Consider the following 20,476-nt stretch of genomic DNA (forward strand, 5'->3'; position numbering starts at 1 on the left):
TAAACTATCATAAATTATAATTTGGACAGCATTAGAAAGAAGCATACAAGGAATATACTATAGTTTCTTTTTATATCAAAATGTACTTTTGAAAATGTGTTTGGCACAATGCTGAATCATATAGTTAATACTAAATATTGCAGGATACAATAAAACCCTGCAATTAACTTGTGTTTATATCTTTTAAGGGATAAAAAAAAAAGATACCAATTATTCAGAAGTCAGTCTATACAAACTGTATAAACAATATTTTATGTCTTGTTTTGAAATCCACTGATATAGTAAATTTTACATAAATGACTGCAAAATAATATAAATTGATTTAAACAGATCTTTACAATAAAAAAGTCAAATGGAAACAGACAAGTAACAAAGAAGTAAAAAAATTTATTGCAGTATTTGTTCCACCAGATTTGCTGGGGATCCCTTTTTTCATGTATTATTTCAGGGTAGCCTAATACATCAAAATCTACATTTACAAAAACTCCTTCTGCAGATAGGTCATAGATACTGCATGCTTTTTTTTCTTCAACAGAATAAATTATATATCCAGGAGATTCTGCCATTTTACAGCCTGGAAAAACAATGTTTCCCTGGAAACTGGCCTAAGCTAAAGAAAGCCATCCATTGCTAGGTTAAAATCCAAGAACACTTTATTAAGAACATTAACAGACTAATTTTCAACATTCACTTGTTTATTTTTTTAAACAGAAAGGTTTTTTTTTTCCAAGATATAAACATTTTTTTGTTAAACTATAATACAGTGGGAGTAAAAATGAACTGAGAAGTTTCTGCTGCACAACAGCGAAGGAAGCTCCCACATAAATGTTTACTAAACATTTCCTTCTTTTTTCCTGTGTCCCAGGTTCCATTCTTACTCTTCATTTAATTGATTATTTCTTTTTGTCAGAAAGTTGATATTTCAAGATTTTATGTAATTTCAATTCCTGTAAATTTGGCTGCATGTACAAATTCAGTAGCTGGAAGTTCCATCCCTGGCAGCATACAACGATCGTAAAGTCTGCACAACTTTATTAGTCAGCTTATTAGCACTCGTTAGAGCAATTTTTTTGTAAATAATGTCTGACTCTTTAATAGTGTCTACCCAAGGCACCAGTTTGCGGCCATCACGGCGCTTAGCCTCTGTCCAGGAGCCACTGTAGGAGCCTGCCATCCACTGAACACTGAAGCCATTGCTGGTTTTCTGTACTACTCTTGCAATTTGTGGTCGGTCTTTGTACTTTGGACAGCAAATAGCGATGACATCCATGACATCAACACTTTCATTCATCTGTGCTGCCAACTCCGTAGAGTCTGAATTTCGTTTTGATTTTCTCAATGACTAAAACATTGGGGGGGAAAAAAGACCAAGTGTTACACAAAAGAACTTTAGTGAAATTATTGCTTTTATTGCTTTTAATCCCTTGACGCCAGGAGTTGGGATTTCCCAGCAAACATTCCATTGCCGGCAATGAGACGCACCGTGACCGCCAGCGCCAAGGGGTTAACATAACCTTGTAAAACCACATACTCTTAATTTGTACCCGTGTCTTTATCTCTTATTGATATATAAAATTATATATACACACAAATCATAAAGCTACATAAAAACTTGGCAACAATAAAAAGGATAACACACAGTACATTCCAAAGGTAAATTAATAAATTTTTATAAGGGATAAATCTCATTTTCTAGTTGTTATTGGGGTTTTTTGTTGTTGTTTTTGTTGGTTTTTTTTATTGTCTTTTCTGTTAAACTTTCTACAAAAGTTGTATAAACGGTTAAGTAGAGAATCTCTATCTACAAAATGCTTTTTCATGTGGATTACATTACTTGGTATACATTTAATATGATAGACTGACATTTATAAGCACATAAAAATAATTTTACGTAATACGCTGCGAAATACGTTGACTCCTCCTCCGCCTCACCCCTGAAGTGCCTCCTCCTCTATCCTCCCCATCACTTTCATCATCCTCTGTCTCAGCTGCATTGTTTTTAGGACTGCCTCCTCCAAGCAGCGAGGTAATTGCTTTGTTCCGAGCATTTGTGCTAGCTGACACCTCTCCATCTTCTTCCTCTTCATCAGGATCCAAATGTTCCATAAGGAGCTTGAACTATTAGAAAAAAGCCCAACAAAACAGATCAGTCCACATTCTAATTTTAAAAACAGACATCAAACACACACTACATTAAAAAAACAACAAAAAAAGCCCAAAAAAAGATAAACAGGTTAAAACAAATGGGAGACAGCTCGTGTTTTGTTCTATGAACTTTTTATTTTCATTTTCTAGTAGATATGTAAATGCTTTCTTCTTGTGTTTCCAAAAATGTAAGTTATCTCTAGTTAATATTTTAAAGAATTGGTGGAGGGGAAGGTAAAAACACTAGATCTAGTCTCTGTTCCTACAATGGAAACAGGGATAAAGCAAACAAATTATATGGTGGAGGTATACAAGACGGATACCAGAAATTAAAAAATACTCTGTAAAGATGAACATTGTTTAGTTAAAATTAATTATTTTTAATTGTGTTTAAATTAGAAGACATTGAAAAATAATGCTGCTAAAATTCTGAAAGGAAATGGTGAGTTATCAGTAAATCACATAAGATTATCAGAAATGTAACATTTTGAAATGTTAACACATCAGTATCAAACTTTCAAGTTTATACTGCTGTTGCAGTTTGAGCTGGGTGCCCCCCTGCAATGTTTACTTCCTGTGTCCAGAAGTCTAGCCCAGAGGGGTGGACACAGGAAATTATGTAGTATTTCCTACCACAATTCTTTGCACCACTATAAGATGCAGTGCGGAGTCTAGCATCTCCTCTTCTCTTCCTCCTCCATCTGCCGGTAACTGGGGGAGATGTCTCCTGGCTTTGGGCCTGGCTAGGCCCAAGGCCATAGGGGGATGGGCAGTCTCAGATCTGGCCAGCTGAGACTAGCATAGCAGTGGGAGGGGGAAGAAGGAGCCCTGGGGGTCTTGGGTGTACCCTCAGGTGGGGATGGGATCTCTCTGGGTCTGTTTTGGGATTTTTCTTTGTCACTGTGCTTTTGGTTTTCTGTAAAAGTTCACTGCTTTCTATTTAAACTTTCCATCACTTTTGCAATTCGTTTGTCTGAGTGTTTATTGTTGCCAGTGGTGGGGAAGGGGGCTGCCTCAACCCAGCACAACTGCATTCAAAAGGATTTCAGATTTTTTGCAAAGCAACTTTACTTACATCTAAGTACTGTTTTACTATACTCCTCTTCACTTCTTCTGTGATCTTGGAATTAGCCATATCACTCCGCAGAAAATCCAGAGTTTGTTTTGGATGGAAATGAACTCCTGTCTTCCTGTTTATCGCTTTATCATAAACTTTTGCAGATTCAGATGGAGAATATTTCTGAATTTTACTGTTTAAAGAAAACAGAAGAGCTTTTAAGGAAAGTCCAAAGCATTTTCAATGAAAAGCTTTAAAAATCTTCAATATAAGTATTTATATTTTAATCATTCTGTATACAATAGACATCTTGATAAAAAATAAAATTGTTGCTGTTTCTAAGCCAAAGTTTTATTGGATTCCATCTATTATATTTATGCTTTTCTCTTATACAAATTTATTGCTTTAACAATTATTAACAATCAACTTCAGAACAGCAACTTCCAAACTTAACCCTTACTCACTAGGTAAAAAGATGGCCTATTATCTAAATATCCTTACCTATCAGAGAATCCACAGAGGTTCTTTAAATGCTGTTTCAGCATCAAAAGTAATAATATGCCTTGGGAGACATTTGCAAATTCAATTAAAGGAGCTGAATTTTCTGGTAAACATTTCATCACAGCATTTATATCATTTTCTTCTTCAGAATCTGAATCAGAGTCTACTCGTTTCCGTAACCTCCGAGGCTTAGAAGCTTCCTCCTCACTTTCGCTCTCACTACAACTTTTACTGTCACTCTCGGTCTCCTCGTCTGATGAAGGCTTTCTTTCCTTTTTTTTGTCTTTCACCATAGACTGCAAGACAGAGAAGTTAATACACATTCTAAAATTAGCGTAAGTAGTATCATGAATGTTTCTAAAAAATACATTTCCAAAATCATTACTGTCTTAAAATAGAAAGAATTCCCTGAATAATGTTATTACTTCATAACTTGATATTCAAAGAATAAATTAATTTATGGCAAAAATACCTGAATATAATTTTTGCATGCTACATATATTTCCATATGCACTTTGGTGCAGAGTAGTCCAAGGTTTTAACCTTTGTCTCTGTCAAAATTATATGATACTAATTACACTGCTGACCAGAGAAACCCTCAAGTCATCATATATAGTATTACTAACAACCAGTTCTACTTGTAAGCATGAAATTGTGAAGCTCTATATTATTACTTCACACAGTATGATTTGTCATAACAGAACTTAAGATGTTCCAAGTAGGATCTCATCTTCTGTGTGCTGGTGCTATACACTGGTCCCTCATGTCAACAATGTACTGTCACTTTCTAGCAGATTAAAAATTGACTTTAGTAGGCTGAGAATTCAAAGCAGTGTAGTGTACAGGTATCAATTTTGACCTGTACTTACAAGTCAGATTGGACATTCTTGAAACAAGTTTGCTCCCTGACAATTTGGACCTTATACTCTTAAAGTTATCCAGTAAATGAAGACACTGAAGTCTTTAAGAAATGGAGGCCTTTTTTGTACAGGGTTAGGTATTGCCATAGCAACAGCTACTATACCGTTATTGAGGTACTTATATGCTACCTTAAGAAAAGACATATTGTTCACTCTTTTCTTGCAATAAAAAATGCAGTCTCCTAGGTGACACACATGCAACTGCCATCAACTACTTGACAACAAAAGAAACATCAAGCTGGATTTTATTATTAAAATTATACAGTCACAACACACCAGTATTTCATGATGATTATGGGTTCATGTACTTCCCAGATGCATACAATTAATATTAATTAGAAATAATTCAGCAATATTAAGGAATTATATAGATTGAATATTAAGATCTCAATATTTGTCATTCTTAATGACATAAGCACCAATGTAAGGGAAGGTTTTAACTACTGTCTACCAGATATAGGCCAGAACAGAAAGGGTTGTTTGCTTTCTACTTACCAGTTACAAAGTAACACTACTGGTACATATCATAACAATGGCACTTTATTCACTGAAAAATTGACAAAATTATAGAGAAGTTTATGTTGACATAATAATAAATATACTAAAATATAAATGTGCATACCTCTTTAAATGACTGTAGTAGGTTGCTACCAGAAACTGATAGTGTAATGTCTATATGATGCATTATAAACAGTGGCTCTTCCTGTGTTTGATAAGGAAAACAGGCTAGATTGTCTGCTATGTACAAGAGCATATTCACCTCTGTTTTCTGGAAGTTAAAAAAAGGTGCATATAAATATATATACAAATATCTTAAATTTATCATAACAGTCTTAGAGGAAAACATGATCACAAAATGTATTCTACATACTCACCAAACCCACTGTAAAGAACATATATGTTTATGTAAATTCAGTCATACCTACAGATATATTTCTGATCAACCCAAACTAAGTACAGAAAGGTACAGAACAATAGAAAAGTAACAGATGCATCCTGTTATATAGGTAAATAGCTTATATTGCAAAGCAAAACAAAGTACCTTAGAGAAAAATAGTTATAAAAAATTATGTCATAAAAACACATTGTAAAAGGAGAATTTAAGCTTGTAATGATGCATTTTATTTTCTTTTTAAGTGAAGGAAATGTGTCCTGAAGTAAAGGACTTGGGGGTGCTGGTGGATGAGAAGCAAAACATGAGCCACATGTGTGCACCTGCAGCCCAGAAAGCCAATCACATCCTGGGCTGCATGAAGAGAAGCACAGCCAGCTTCTGATTCTCCCCCTCTACTCCGCTCTGGTGAGACCACACCTGGAGTACTGTGTCCAGTTCTGGAGCCCCTAATACAAGAAGGACCTGGACATGATAGAACGTGTCCAGAGAAGGGCCATTAGGATGATCAGAGGGCTGGAGCTCCTATGAAGACAGACAGAGAGTTGGGGCTGTTCAGCCTGGAGAAGAGAAGGCTCTGAGGAGACCTTATTGTGGCTTTCCAGTATCTGAAGGGGGCTACAAGAAAGCTGGTGAGGAACTTTTTAGGGTGTCAGGTAATGATAGGACTAGGGGGAATGGAACAAAACTAGAAATGGGTAGATTCAGATTGGATGTTAGGAGGAAATTCTTCATCATGAGGGTGGTGAGGCACTGGAACAGGTTGCCCAGGGAGGTGGTAGAAGTGTCATCCCTGGAGGTTTTTAAGGCCAGGCTAGATTTGGCTCTGAGCAACCTGATCTAGTGTGAGGTGTCCCTGCCCATGGCAGGGGGGTTGGAACTACATGATCTTTGAGGTCCCTTATAACCCTAACAATTCTATGATTCTATGATGCTTACTGCAGTATCATCAAAGAGGTTGAGTAAAGAAATTAGAAATGCTCGTCTGTGTTGACGGTTTCCTCTGATCATGGAGTATAGGTGTGAACACAATGCATTGGATGATTCATCGTGTCTAAAACCTCTTACAGGATCCTTTGGGCAGGTATTGATTGCCTGTTGTACCTGGTAAGACATCTTCATACCAGCCACTGCTTTCATCTGAAATGGGAAAGTAAAGTATTTATTTTTAATTAAGCCATTGCTTTCAAAAGAGTAAAACTGAAGGTGGAAAATCAAACAAATGCCTGTCAACAGAAACTGCTAGCTCACTATCTTTTATTTATATTTATTTTTATCTTTTATTTCCTTTTATGTGGATGCTCATCTGAAGTTTAACTTTCAAACATGCACTGAGGTGCACTGCCTTATAAGTTGGCAAACAGATTAAAAGAGAATTAGTGGCAGAGATCAAAATGTCTTCAAAATTGCTTTCACTGTAAATTCTGTGTTAGAAATATACAGCTAATCTGTTTACCCACTGTGGCTAGACATTCCATACATGAACAGAATATTTTACTAACTGTGTATGCTTGATGTCACTTGTAGTGAAGCCTACATCTGAATCCATATTAGTACAATAGAACTGACAAACATAAAATGAGGTTTTTGCATATATTCTGTAATTTCCAGTTGATTTTACTTACCTCAGGACTCCTCTTCTAGTTTCAGAACAAACAATCTCTAGCTAGGCTGCATATCCAACTCACCTCATACCACCTTTGCTTCTGTTCTATGTAGTTGTCTCTTCATCTATACAGTGCCTTAAAATCCAGTTGCCTACATAGTAAATTTTATCTGCTAGCCTTCACCTACTGGATTAGTTAGCTGTTTGGATGTCATGAATACTACAATGCTCCAATGTCACTGGAATACAATCAGATTTGGAAAGTCCCACAATGCAGTACAATGTAGACTAGGGCCTTCTGAAATAAGAGGAGGGTGCTGTAGCTCAATTTCAGATCTTAAGCAAAAACTAATGGCACTATGCCACAATTTCACAAGTTCTCACTTAGCCTTCAGATTTTCCTTTCTTAATCTGCAGCTAAGTCATATTGAAGTGTTAAGGCACCAGAGAACCTAACAGTGTTTTCTAAAACGATAAATTACAATTACTTACGTGAATAAACCCAGCATATTTTTTGTCTATTTCCACCAACTGCTGGTCAGCTTTGTTTCGCATAGAGGGCTCTGGATCTGTGCCCATAGCAATTAAGTATGGCACACACTTGAAAAACAAATGAAATTATTATTCAGTCATTGTACCTCCTCTTTCTCTCTTTCTTTGTTCTTCTATTATACTGTTCTTGTTATATTTTGACTACTGCAGAAACTAGAATAGGAAGCTCTATGCAACTAAGAGACTACTTGTTTTGCAAGAAAATATTACAAAATACACAACAGACCAGCATTATAAATGACAGAAGTTATGTGAGTTTTCAGGCAGTATTTCCATTTCTCTCAAACTTTAATGTCAATTTATACTACCAAAAAAAATCATTAAAAAAAAAGCAACATCACCTCTGACTGAACCTGCACAATGGCTGTGATATAAACGAATAATTTTTTAAAAAGGATTAATGGAGATGATAAATGAAGTTCTGACATTGACTCTGGAATTCCATAGTGTTTGGAGGACATGAGGACTGGAGGAGAGGCAAGCTAACACAGTTTTCAGGATAAAGAATCAAAGAAAACTGCTTGTCATACATCTGAAATTTCTAAGTGTAACAGAAATATGCTCCAGTGAACATTTGAAAGTACTCTTTAGGCATCAAGTACATCTTGATCCAAAGACAATAAAGTACAGCATTTAAAACTTCACTGGCTAAACCATATACATCAGATTTCAGAATATGTTTTCTGTAAAGGCTCCTTGCTACAATAAGAAATTACTATAACTTAGTTGGAAGACAAAAACTATAAATGTATCTAGTAAGTGTAAAAATCTCTGAAAACCTGAACAGCAAAGCCCCGTATCATAAAAGCCTACCATACCTGAACAGGATGGATGAGACCCTGGTTTAATGTCAGTGCAATGACATTTAGAGCAAAGTGGCGTACACTGGACTGGGTATGAAAGAAAGCCTCAAGGACCTGTTTGAGATAGAGTTGCATGATGGAACTACTCATCCCTGAGGAAATATCACCCATTTCTTTCAGGTCTTCCTGCTTTTCTACTTTTTTCCCTGTAAAAAGGACAAAAGCAATAGCATGCTCATCACAGTATAATCATTTACTTTGCCATTACTTGATGCATACTGATCTTTAAGCTTTACAATGTATACACATTTCAGCTATCTTAGAATGGGTTCATGATCTCATGAGAAACACAGAACAGTGTGATGTCAAATATACTTCAGAAAACTAAAGCTATGACTTTCAAGTCTTGTTCCTCAATAAGTTGTAATTTTAAAAATTTCTTATTTTGTATCTGCAAATTAAGCTTAGAGAAGATTTTGATTAAAAGTGTTACTATCATTATTACAGCAATTATGCATTCTGGATTGCTTTCAGGATTTATGCAACTTGAAAGTAAATAATAAGCTACACTTCTCAATATACCTATGCACATAATGAATTTTCGAAAACTATTCTAAGATACATTGTGTACAATATTATCAATTAGATAACAACCTTAAGTGACTCAGTTCATGTATATAGTAATTATATATAAGAAAGTTAGGGTTTGCATGCCTTGATAGAATAGAACTCAACACTTACAGTCTCTGTCTGCCTGCTGCATACGTGTATCCTCCTCCTGCAAGTAGGTCTGGAGGTTTTTTAAAACCTGGATTTTTAAGTTTACTGAACAGTTCTTATCTGAAAGAATGCTGTTGTACAGAGTCTTCACTTCCTGTTCAAACATTAAACTTGGGTGTTGTATAAATGCAAATCCTAAGGGGGGAAGAAAAGAGGAAATATTCCATATTATTATCTAGAAATTGTATTTTTGCTTTTAAAGTCTTCCTTCAAAATAGAGGTATGAAATGTATCACACACACACCACCACCCCCCCAACAGCATAGCTTTTTCTATTAGAAACAGTAGTGCTTTTTCATATGGACACCATTCTAAGCTTACAATGAGTTCTATTAGCAATGACTCTGATACATAAAGATGGGGGTCTGACCCAGGGCAGTTGCACTAAGAAGTGTTATAGAGATCTGGAAGCATATTCAGTCTAAAACTTCCCAGTCACGACTTGAGGCTGGTCCCTCTTGTTCTATCATTAATTACCTGGGAGAAGAGACCAGCACCAGCCTGTCCACAGTGTCATTTCAGGTAGTTGTAGAAAGCAATGAGGTCTCCCCTCAGTGTCCTCTTTTTCAAACTAAGCAGCCCCAGCTCTTCATAAGATTTATTCTCCAGGCCCTTCACCAGCTTCATTGCCCTCTTCTCCACTCACTCCAGATCATCTAGTTCCAAGCCCCCTGCCATGGGCAGGGACATCTCCCACTAGCCCAAAGTCTCATCAAGCCTGGTCTTAAACACTTCCAAGGATGAGGTGCCCACAACTTCTCTGGGCAACCTGTTTCAGTGTCTCACCACCCTTACATTAAAGGACTTATTCCTAATATCCAATCTAAATCTTCCTTCTAGTTTCAAACCATTGCTCCTTGTCCTATCACCACAGGCCCTTATAAATAGTCCGTCTCCAGCTTTCCTATAGGCCCCCTATTTTCAAGAGAAGGCCTTAATAGGTATATGAATAATGAAAGTGAGAGGTATAAATTTTATTTTACTGTATTCACTATCTGAGGCAGTCCCAAGAGTACATCTATTGGAAGATGTATACTGTACAATTACTTTAGGCTGCAGCCTTACCCTTAACAAAGAACTGCTTATTCTTAGTCAGTCTTTATTTCATAAAACTCTGATCTAAATTAATGACAGTATCACAGAATCACAGAATGTTAGGAGCTGGAAGGGACCTTGAAAGCTCATCTGGTCCAACCTCCCTGCCAGGGCAGGATCACCTAGAGCACATCACACAGGAACACGTCCAAATGGATTTTTAATATCTCCAGAGACTCTACAACCCCCCCGGGCATCCTGTTCCTGTGTTCTGGCACCCTCATAGTGAAAAAAATTTTCCTCATTTTTCCATGGAACTTCCTATGCCTCAACTTCCACCCATTGCCCATTGCCCCTTGCCCTGTCATTGGGCATCACCAAGCAGAGCCTGACTCCATCTTCTTGGCACTCACCCTTTACATATTTATAAACATTAATGAGGTCACCCCTTAGTCTCCTTCTCTCCAAACTAAAGACCCCCAGCTCCCTCAAGACTGTCCTCGTAAGGAAGAGAGATATCATATATCATTTTAGATCATGCATATATATTTAGAAATGCTGTTGACAAAATCTTACAGAGAATCATAAAAAAACCATAATAGGAACATAATTTTTCAATCTAAACTAAATTTAACTACTTGATTCAGTTTTTTTAAGACTGTGAGGAAAGCATATAATAAGTGCATTTTTTCATGACCACAGAAAACTAAGATAAAAGAATGAGGGGAAAATGAAAGTAAATAAAATTATGCAAACGTGCTGTAACAAAGGGAAGATTGAGTTGAGTTTTTTTAACTGGATCTGTGCACACACACAAGTGTAGGCAAAGGCTAAGTCTAAGGCAAGACCTCTGTGTTTAAGATCTCATTTCAGTCTCAAAACAGGAAGAGGAGAGAAAGCAGGGAAGACAGAGGGGAAAGAGATGAAAGAAAAAAGATTGATGCTCCTCTTTGGAGTATGTAGTATAATTGGGCACTTTGTACAGGTATATATTGATGTTTATAAATCACTTGACTGCCTTTGAGAAAGTCCAACCCATTTCTTAAGGTTAATTTAAAAAACTAAATGCACTTGCATATATGTGCAACAAACCATAACTCTTTCATTCCTTCATTCACTTACTAAATGGCCTAAACCCACCAGTATTCTCAGATAAATTCTTGATTTTCCATCATCTGTAAGTGGGGAAGAAATCTTACTTGACATCAGGATTTGTCATAGGAAATGAAAAAAGGTATCTCCTGTGTTCTTTTAAGGACTGACTTTGCACCTCAGGCTACTCTTGAACCAGTTCTCTTCATACCTTTGTTTTCACTCTGTTAAGAGTAAGCACTGAACTTGGCTGAATAAGACCTTGCCTGTTAGATAATTACAGGTTTAGATAAATTTAATAACAAAATTTCTCTGGAAAAAAAGCATAACCATAATCCTTAATCTCATGGTTAAAACTAATCCCTTGACAACAGTGATATACCAAACAAAGGCTAAAAGTGTTGAGTGTCCTTACTGAAAAGATACACTAATAATTACCGATAGGAAAGCACACACTCTTCACACGATGCCTTCATTATACATAAATGTTAATTTAGGTTGTTAAGTAATTTTCATCTTATTACTGCACACAAGTATTGACTGGATTTGACAGCTGGGCTCAATTATCAGACTGTAAGGTAGAACTTTGCACTGCCTACCACATATCTGTACATCCAGCACAGAATCACAGAATCACCAAGGTTGGAAGAGACCCCAAAGATCATTGAGTCCAACCTGTCACCACAAACCTGACTAAACCATGGCACCAAATGCCACATCCAATCCCCTCTTGTACACCTCCAGGGATGGTGACTCCACCACCTCCCTGGGCAGCCCATTCCAATGGCGAATGACTCAGTGAAGAACTTCCTCCTCACCACGAGCCTAAACTTCCCCTGGTGCAGCTTGAGACTGTGTCCCTTTGTTCTGGTGCTGGTTGCCTGGGAGAAGAGACCAGCCCCCTTCTGGCTATAACCACCCTTCAGGTAGTTGTAGACAGCAATAAGGTCTCCCATGAGCCTACTCTTCTCCAGGCTAAACAATTCCAGCTCCCTCAGCCTCTCCTCATAGGGCTTGTGCTCAAGGCCTCTCACCAGCCATGTTGACCTTCTCTGGACACGTTCAAGTGTCTTGATGTCCTTCTTAAACTGAGGGGCCCAGAACTGGACACAGTACTCAAGTTGTGGCCTAACTAGTGCAGTTACCTTCAAAATGGAATCAGTACTTAAATGAGATTAATATACCAATGAAAACAGTTGTCTGAGTTTTAATTAAAATAAAGACTAATGTGCTTACAGGCAGAGGAAAAATAAAAATCTGAAGAATGCCTAGTGGTAGCCACCTATGTTTTCTTTTCTTACCCCAAACTGATCGGACTGTAACTTAGAGACATTTTTGACAAATGCAACATTCTCAGCATCCATGAGTACAGCAATCATGTCTATGGTTAGGAAGATAGCCCCTATCCCATGTGCAACATTGTGTAGAGGACAATTAAATTAGAACAGGCTACAGTAAGTACTGTGCATCTTGACACAATGCCTAGTAAAACCTCCAGCTAGTCCAGAACACTGTAGCATTGCATCTGCAACAGTGGCAACTCTAAAACCATTAATCCCGCTCTGTTGTCTGAAATAGTTTCCTTAGAGAATATCAAATCAAGAATCAGTTTCAGTCCTTATCCTCACAGTCCTCCCCAGCCTGAATTGAAGCAGGACGTTTAAAAAGTCACCTAAAAAGCAGCATAAGGCGGCAAATTAATGTCTACAGTTAAATCATACAATGCAAGCTCACATGCATGGGAGAACTTTCTTCAGAATAAGCCATAACTATGAACTGAACTCTTCCAGAAACCAAGGCCTATCTGTCCAAACAAGATCCTTTCACATGTATTGTTTTGGCCCTTGAGCAGAGGATGAACATGATACAAACCACTCAAGTGTCAGTTCATGTACATGTAAGTCACTGAAATACCATACTAATGCCTTCAGATAAAGAAATGATTTAAAATTTAAATATTGTCAAAATCCCAAAACAAATTGTAATGTTTAGACTACAACATCATCTCAATATCTCATTAAATCTTACAGAGCATCCTCCATCTGGTACAAACTGCCAGAGTTCCCTTGACTCCCTTACACTTAAAAGTCTCAAAGTTTTTCTAGCATTTTTTCTTGTTATTCTTTAATCATACTTTGGTGGACTGCAAAAGAATATTTGGAGTTATATTTTCACGTGGGGAAAAATAATATTTCCATTAATTTGGAAACCTGATGCTTTTAAAGACTTGGTCACACATAAAAAGGTATTCACTGTCAAAAGTATCTGCTCTACTGAAGAAGTATGGAACTTCAGAGTATTCCTTTGACTACATTTCTATAGCCTGTTCCCAGATAAAACATTGTAATGGTTTAGTGCAAGGGCTAACCTTCCTGCTTCTCCAACAAAAAAGTGAGCAGCAGATTTTATCACTCCATGACAAACATGCAGTGAACTATGATTTTAAATAAATACCCCTGTCACTACACAAATAAATTAATTCCTGCTGAAATGCATGGATTTTTTACTATAGTAGAATAATAAAAACTATTAATATTTCTTACCAAGGCCAATAATGGCTTTTGTCTGTACTTCTTCATCTGAATGCTTTGTAAAATACATCAGCAGTTCAAGTACTTTATCCTTAATGTTAACCTGAGGAAATAAAAACAAAAATAATAGCTATTTGAAAATGAAACAGTTAGTTTTAATCTCTAATAAAATGCATAAAAACCAAAAAGGAGAAACACAGTCTTACTGTATGGCCTTTATTGTATACATTTAGAAAAAATTACATAGAATCATAGAATCATTTAAGTTGGAAAAGATTTTTAAGATCACCAAGTCAAACCATTCTTTAACATTACCCAGTCTGGTGCTAAACCATGTCCTTCAGTATCACATATCTGCATCTTTTAAACACCTCCAGGGATGGGGATTCGACCACCTCCCTGGGGAGCCTATTTCAGTGTTTTTTCTAATATCCATTCTAAACCTCTCCTGGTGCAACTTTAGGCCATTTCCTCTTGTCCTATTTCTTGTTTCTTGGGAGAAGAGATCAACCTCCACCTCACTACAACTTACTTTCAGGGAGCTGTAGAGTGAGAAGATATTTTTTGAGGGACAATGAACATTGCTTTCAAATTGATGTGGAACATTAAACAAACGTAAGTCATGGAACTCAAATATAAGTTATTTTACCTTACTGTTGCCCTTAAAATCCTCCTGATCAAAATCAAAATGCCGACACAATGCTCCAACAGTGAAAAGTGATCTAAGGAGTGCTGGTTTATTGGCAGTAAGTATTGTACTGTTGGAGTCTTCTTGATGTTGACTTTTTAATTTTGAAAGTGCACCTACAGAAAAATAAAAGTTGATCACAGTATTAAGCATGGTGTATCCCTACGGCAGGACTTATAGTCAAAACTGATGTGTGACAATTGCATGTTGTGATTTAACTTACCATAGTATCTGTTAAAACAGGCCCACACAAATTTATAGTTCTGGGTGACTTTGTTCACAACGGCCCCAAGACAGCTCACACAATGCTGAACAACCTAGGATCAAGAAAGAACAAATGAGTTATATATTTAGAAGTTAAAGCCGAGAATTTTGTGAGTTTTTGCAGGAAAAAGCTATGTAGAACTAAAACTAAGGATCTAACAGATGTAATGCCCATCTCCTAGACTGCTATGAAAACTTGCCCAAACTTAAACTTGTTAAAATACAGCAACAATATGTACAAACACTGATAAACCAAGAACACATTTTTTTTTGTGGCTCAAAAGTTATCTTCATAATTAAGATAGACTTCCTTTAAATCAAAACCCTGTATTACAATGTGGAAGGGAATCCACTGAATAGCAGCAAATAAAAGCTTACTGTCATGCCATATTTGATGATGAGTTTCATGAGGTCTTCCTCAATAGTGGCAAGAAATGTCTCACTTGGGTGCTCCATTAGTGGCACTACAAGTTCTAGGATTTTTGCAACATTGCAGATCACCATGAAATCATTCTGGGTCTGAAACAACAGTATTTATAGTATTTAACATTTCTGGCTGTGTTACCTATAAGTTAAATATTATTAATATGTATTATGCAGTATATATGCATTAATATTACACAATAATATTAATACAATAAAATGACACAACAATATATATTAATATATTACAGATACATAATAGTATAATACAATTATATATCTTATGTAAGATATTTGATACAGATTTAAAAGACCATTTATATAGTTTACATCTGCTTTTAAAATACATATTATTTTGAAAGCAAGTTTTTGTTTTCTACAGAACTTCTGGAGGGAAACAAAAAACAATTGAAAAAAATATCTGATGAATGATAACTTCAATTCATCAAGGCTGTGAGAGACCTGAAAACTTTTGGTCCTGATAGTTTTTTGGAATCCTACAACAAATCTAGGGACCCTTCCTGAATGTATACACACTAGAGAGCATACACCACCTCTGAACAGGTATTGGCAACAAATGAAGTTTTACTATGGCTGAATGTGTTTTAAACAAAACAGGTAATAATTCACACAAATACAGAAATTGCAATTAGAATTATTATTAGTTTGCATTATCATGACTGTATATGTGAGTGAGGACTCTATGGAAAACATAAATATACAACCTGCTAGAAATTGTCTTTTTGACAAATCAAGCTCAGTAATCACACAGAATAATTTCCAATTGTTAATATCAGGATCTTTAAATATTTAAGTTGACTGGTAATTCTATAATTTGACTCAACCTGTATAAGTTCAAAATTTCTGGCACACACTAAAGAGATGTAGAAGCAAGTTATAATAAGATAATCCTTTCCTATATTTTTTGACCAGGAGGAGCTTTAAAAGTCTGTTGTAGATGTGCCAAGAAAATGCCCCAGGGCTAAACCTGTAGAATGCTAGACTATGTCTACAATCAATGTTTTGTTTTTATTATTATTATATTTATTATTTGTATTCTTCAAGCCTGCCCTTCCCTGGGCATTTGACCTAATATAATGGATTGCTGCCACCCACCCAGCCAAGCCATGGCTGCATGATCCTGCCCTGCTCCTTCTGCAAGATCAGGGGTCTATCACAACCTTCACTGAGCCAATTGTGCTAATCAAAATGGCAGAAACAAAAGCAGTGTTTCAGAGGAAGAGGTTCACCATTATAGCTCTCTGCCATTTTTGTCTTACAGGTGTAGTGAAGGATGCTTATGATCAGGATTGTGCCCCAAACATTTGGGTAGGATATATTTCTGTATGTGTTAACCCTCCTTTGTCCCCCCTCCTTTCTGGAGGCAGCAGGGGGAATCCTGGCGCCACTGAGTCCAGGTAAACAGCCTACCTGGGCGTGGTCTCACCCCTGCAGTACTAGAGGCAGGCTATATATTTGTTTCCCCGAGTATAGCATATACTCAGGCCATATTTGGTAGCTGGTAGTTCATTGGTTAATGTTTGCGTTGGCAACAGATGCTTATTGGGCCAGTATTCACTGGGGCAAATGGTAAATAGGGGTCGTTTGGCAAATGAGCCCCCCCACCTCGGTGTTGGAGCCTGTGTGTGCGTGCGTGCCAGCCAGTGCTTCGGGAGGCCTCGTGGTCCTTTTGCCACTGTCGCCCAGCTGTGTGCGGTGCCGTGGACAGCACTCCGTGGGATCAACCGCTACGTGATCCATCGTAGGAGAAAACCTGGTAGACCGTGTGAACCAGCGTTGCTGACCTGCCACTACCCCCCCTCTGAACGAGGAATTTTGCATCCTGGGAGAGAACAGCAGAGCCACGCGGTGCGGCCACGCGGCCAGCGCCATTTCCTGCCTCCTTATTACGGCACATCCGTGCCACGTTGTCTGGATTATAAATATTACTGAGGAAAGACTCCACGAAGTTCTCAGCTTGTGAGTAAGCCAAGCCCTTTGTAGAGCTTCGGTTAGGATAGCGTTTATATTGCTCCGGGTGGAGGGTTGCCGGTCACTGATCAACCCCTCCCCTGCCACTCTCTGACCCAGTTTAGATTCTAAGTTCTGTGAATCATTTTGGTTTAAATGCCCATACATAACATTCTGTAAAGATAGTTCCACTAACCGAATATTGATACCTGTGAAGGGCGATTGTAAATACCCCGTTACAGAGTTTGTATATATATAAATAAACTTATTATTTTCGTTGATGGATCTGCCGTGCATTTCTGAGGGCATATCCACGACATTAATGGCGCAGTGCAAGGGTTATCCGATAAGTGACTATCTCTACAGAATGGGATACGTAATAAAACGATCCGATATGCAATGGGCTATAGAAAACCTGACAAATCCGGATCAAATCACCACGAAATTAGCCGAATACGTGGTCGAGCTATGCGCTGATCCAACCGCAATAACCGAGGAGAGAGTTACTGCGATCGGGGCTTGCATAATGCGAGCACAAGACGAATTTACAGCATTAGAGGAAAAGATTAAAAAACTTGAGGAAAAAAATAACTTCCTGGAAAGAGAGTTAGGAAAGTCTGAGGCACAAAATGATAAACTTCATGACTTGTTAACGTTGCAAATTAAAGAAAGCAACGCTACTATGAAGGTATTAGCGGGATCAGACAGAGACTCTGTTTCGAGCCTTCCTGGAATCTCCCAACCGCCTAGCCCCGAGCAGCCCCGCGACCACGATGTCGCGCCCAGAGCCAGCTCTCCCGTACAGTCCTTTTACGAATTACCCCCACCGCAGTCTCGCGGAAAGGACAGAAAGGTAGCGAATCCCACCGTAGCGCAAGACTTTAGACCCACGGTCCCCTTGGACCTGCCGAGACTCCGAACACTGCAAAGCCCGAGTCCCGATTCACTCGCTCAGCCCAGCACGTCAGCAGCAGCGCGTGAATTAAATTCGCCTGACAATAGTGCTCCGAGAAGCGAAGCCCGGAAAAAATCCCATAGCTACCGAACGGAGAGAAACCCATCTGACCGGGACGATACGGATTACAGTTCGGAAGATGAACCCATACGGAGGAAAGCCGTGCATTTACGTCCTGTTCTTAAAGAGCAATACACGGACGGCCGCCGTGGCCGAGGGACAACAACTACCTCTGTTCGCCCGTACAGCGGAGCAAAGCTTCGGGACCTGCAGGAGACGTTTGCACGAGAACCGGACGAGTCGGTAACAGACTTTTTGTATCGCGTTATGGAATTGGGTGGGGATACAATTATTTTGGACCGTAATGAAGCAAAAGGCTGTTCATGGGGTCATGAAGTATTTTTGGGCATGGGTCCAGAGGGATACCACTCGTTAACTTCCCGTGTCGCTCACTGGGCTGGAAGTTTAGATCCTATAGATAGAGACGAACCCACAGAAGTGAGGGTTACCAGTTCGGCCGAACTCACTGCCGCGATTAAAAAGTTGGCGTGCGTTCAAGCAATGTACGATCGCGGGGCATATCCTTCCCCACTAGATGCCCCAATTAACCCAGTGCGACTCAAAATCCTAATCCGTGGTCTGCCGCCGGGTCTGAAAAATGCATGTGATGCCAAAAAGGAGGAAATTGAACGAGTAGTCGAAAGGAATATGGCCTCTACTAATTCCCGGGAACACCAATTAACTTGGGAAGAGCTTCTGATGGCATTATCCCACAAGGGCCGAGACTTGGGCTACTCTGATCATACGCTCATGGCCAAGACCCCCAGCGACAGACCCCATACTGGTTTCAAAGGCAACCACGCGGCGACACCGCGGGGGAAAAAGCAGGAAGTGCGCCACACTAAGACATCCCCTACTGCAACTTCTTCGGGTTCAAGCAGCAGCCCGGAGTCAGATCGCCGTCACTCGGGAAGTCCCAGAGGGAGAAATTCCGACCGCTGGAGAGATAAACGGCGTACTTCTAATAGATCATTTTCACCCAGAGAGAAATGGTATCGACTAGCACTGTCTTTGAATGTACCTGAATTTGTAATAGCGCCATTATCAACGGGAATGTTAAAAGAAGTAGTGCTGAGAATACAAAATAAATCCGGTAGCTGGGAAGAGAACGACTACCGAAGTGACCGCCGTGGCAAGGGGAAGAATGAAGCTGGAAGCATCAGTCCTAAAACTGTTTCACCCAGCAAGGATGCTAACCCCTTCATACCTCGCCGCCAGAGCCCAGATAAAAAGCCAAAAAACTAGACACAGCGGTGACTGTTCCAGGCCTCACTCATCACTTTGTTAATACTTGTCAATGGTCTGAGGATCCGGAGCCTTTCATTTTGATTCCCACTGGACCTACTCGAACTGCTGTAAAATTCCTTATTGACACTGGGGCGCAAATCAGTGTTTTGAATGTGCAACAAGCTAAACGCTTGAAGATCCTGCCATCCCGGAAAAGGATTAAGATACAGGGTGTTACAGGAATGCCTCATACGTGCCATTTAGCCAAAACAAGGTTGTGGCTTCCTGGTGACAAGCGGAGTACCCTGGTAGAAGTTGCCCTGAGTCCGTACCCAGAGAACATCCTTGGATTTGATGTTTTAGCTGGCAAACGGTGGCATCTCCCTAATGGTACCCTGTGGTGCTTTGGCTCCTATGGAGTAGGAGCAAAAGGGACTGAAACCGCTCGGGTAGGCACTCTCCAAATTGCTCCACCCTTACCCAAACCAAGTATCACATGTGTTGCACAGTATTCCCTACCAGCAGCAGCCAGACAAGGCATCACTGAGGTGATTGCAGACCTGGAAAAGAGACAAATCATTACCAGGACACACTCACCCTATAACTCACCAGTGTGGCCAGTGCGTAAACCTGATGGACGATGGAGACTCACCATTGACTACAGGAGGCTCAATAGCAACACGCCCCCACTCACCGCTGCAGTCCCAAGCCTGACATCCATCGTGACAGCAATCCAAGCTGCGTCACATACTTGGATGGCTTCACTGGACATTAAGGACATGTACTTTATGATCCCTCTACGTGAGGAGGATAAACCACAGTTCGCTTTCACATGGCAAGGTTCCCAATACACCTTCAATTGTCTTCCCCAGGGGTACAAGCACTCAGGAACCATTGCACACAACTCCTTAGCAGCACTGTTAGACATCATTGAAGTCCCAAGAGATGTAAGTGTCTACCAGTACATAGATGAC

General features: G+C 39.0%; 1 protein-coding gene across 4 annotated transcripts in view; it reads right to left on the reverse strand.

The window, feature by feature from the left end:
- Nucleotides 1-367: 367 nt before the first annotated feature.
- NIPBL (NIPBL cohesin loading factor) overlaps nt 368-20,476 on the reverse strand; it is a 302,820-nt gene continuing 282,711 nt past the window's right edge. For 3 of the 4 annotated variants that reach the window (XM_068155385.1, XM_068155384.1, XM_068155381.1), the window contains 13 exons: nt 15,245-15,385; nt 14,826-14,919; nt 14,564-14,718; nt 13,927-14,017; nt 9,218-9,391; nt 8,492-8,682; nt 7,614-7,721; nt 6,455-6,655; nt 5,246-5,392; nt 3,704-3,999; nt 3,221-3,395; nt 1,933-2,118; nt 368-1,342 (listed from right to left, as the gene is read on the reverse strand). In XM_068155385.1, coding sequence (XP_068011486.1) covers nt 974-1,342; nt 1,933-2,118; nt 3,221-3,395; nt 3,704-3,999; nt 5,246-5,392; nt 6,455-6,655; nt 7,614-7,721; nt 8,492-8,682; nt 9,218-9,391; nt 13,927-14,017; nt 14,564-14,718; nt 14,826-14,919; nt 15,245-15,385 — 2,328 coding nt within the window. In that variant the 3' untranslated portion in view covers nt 368-973. Of the gene's footprint in view, nt 1,343-1,891; nt 2,119-3,220; nt 3,396-3,703; nt 4,000-5,245; nt 5,393-6,454; nt 6,656-7,613; nt 7,722-8,491; nt 8,683-9,217; nt 9,392-13,926; nt 14,018-14,563; nt 14,719-14,825; nt 14,920-15,244; nt 15,386-20,476 lie in introns of all 4 variants that reach the window. The other variant, XM_068155382.1, reaches the window with a different exon arrangement.

Source organism: Melanerpes formicivorus, unplaced genomic scaffold (assembly GCF_026170545.1).
Source record: "Melanerpes formicivorus ecotype bairdi unplaced genomic scaffold, bMelFor1.0.p_v2 SCAF_31, whole genome shotgun sequence".
NCBI classification, from domain to species: Eukaryota; Metazoa; Chordata; class Aves; order Piciformes; family Picidae; genus Melanerpes; species Melanerpes formicivorus.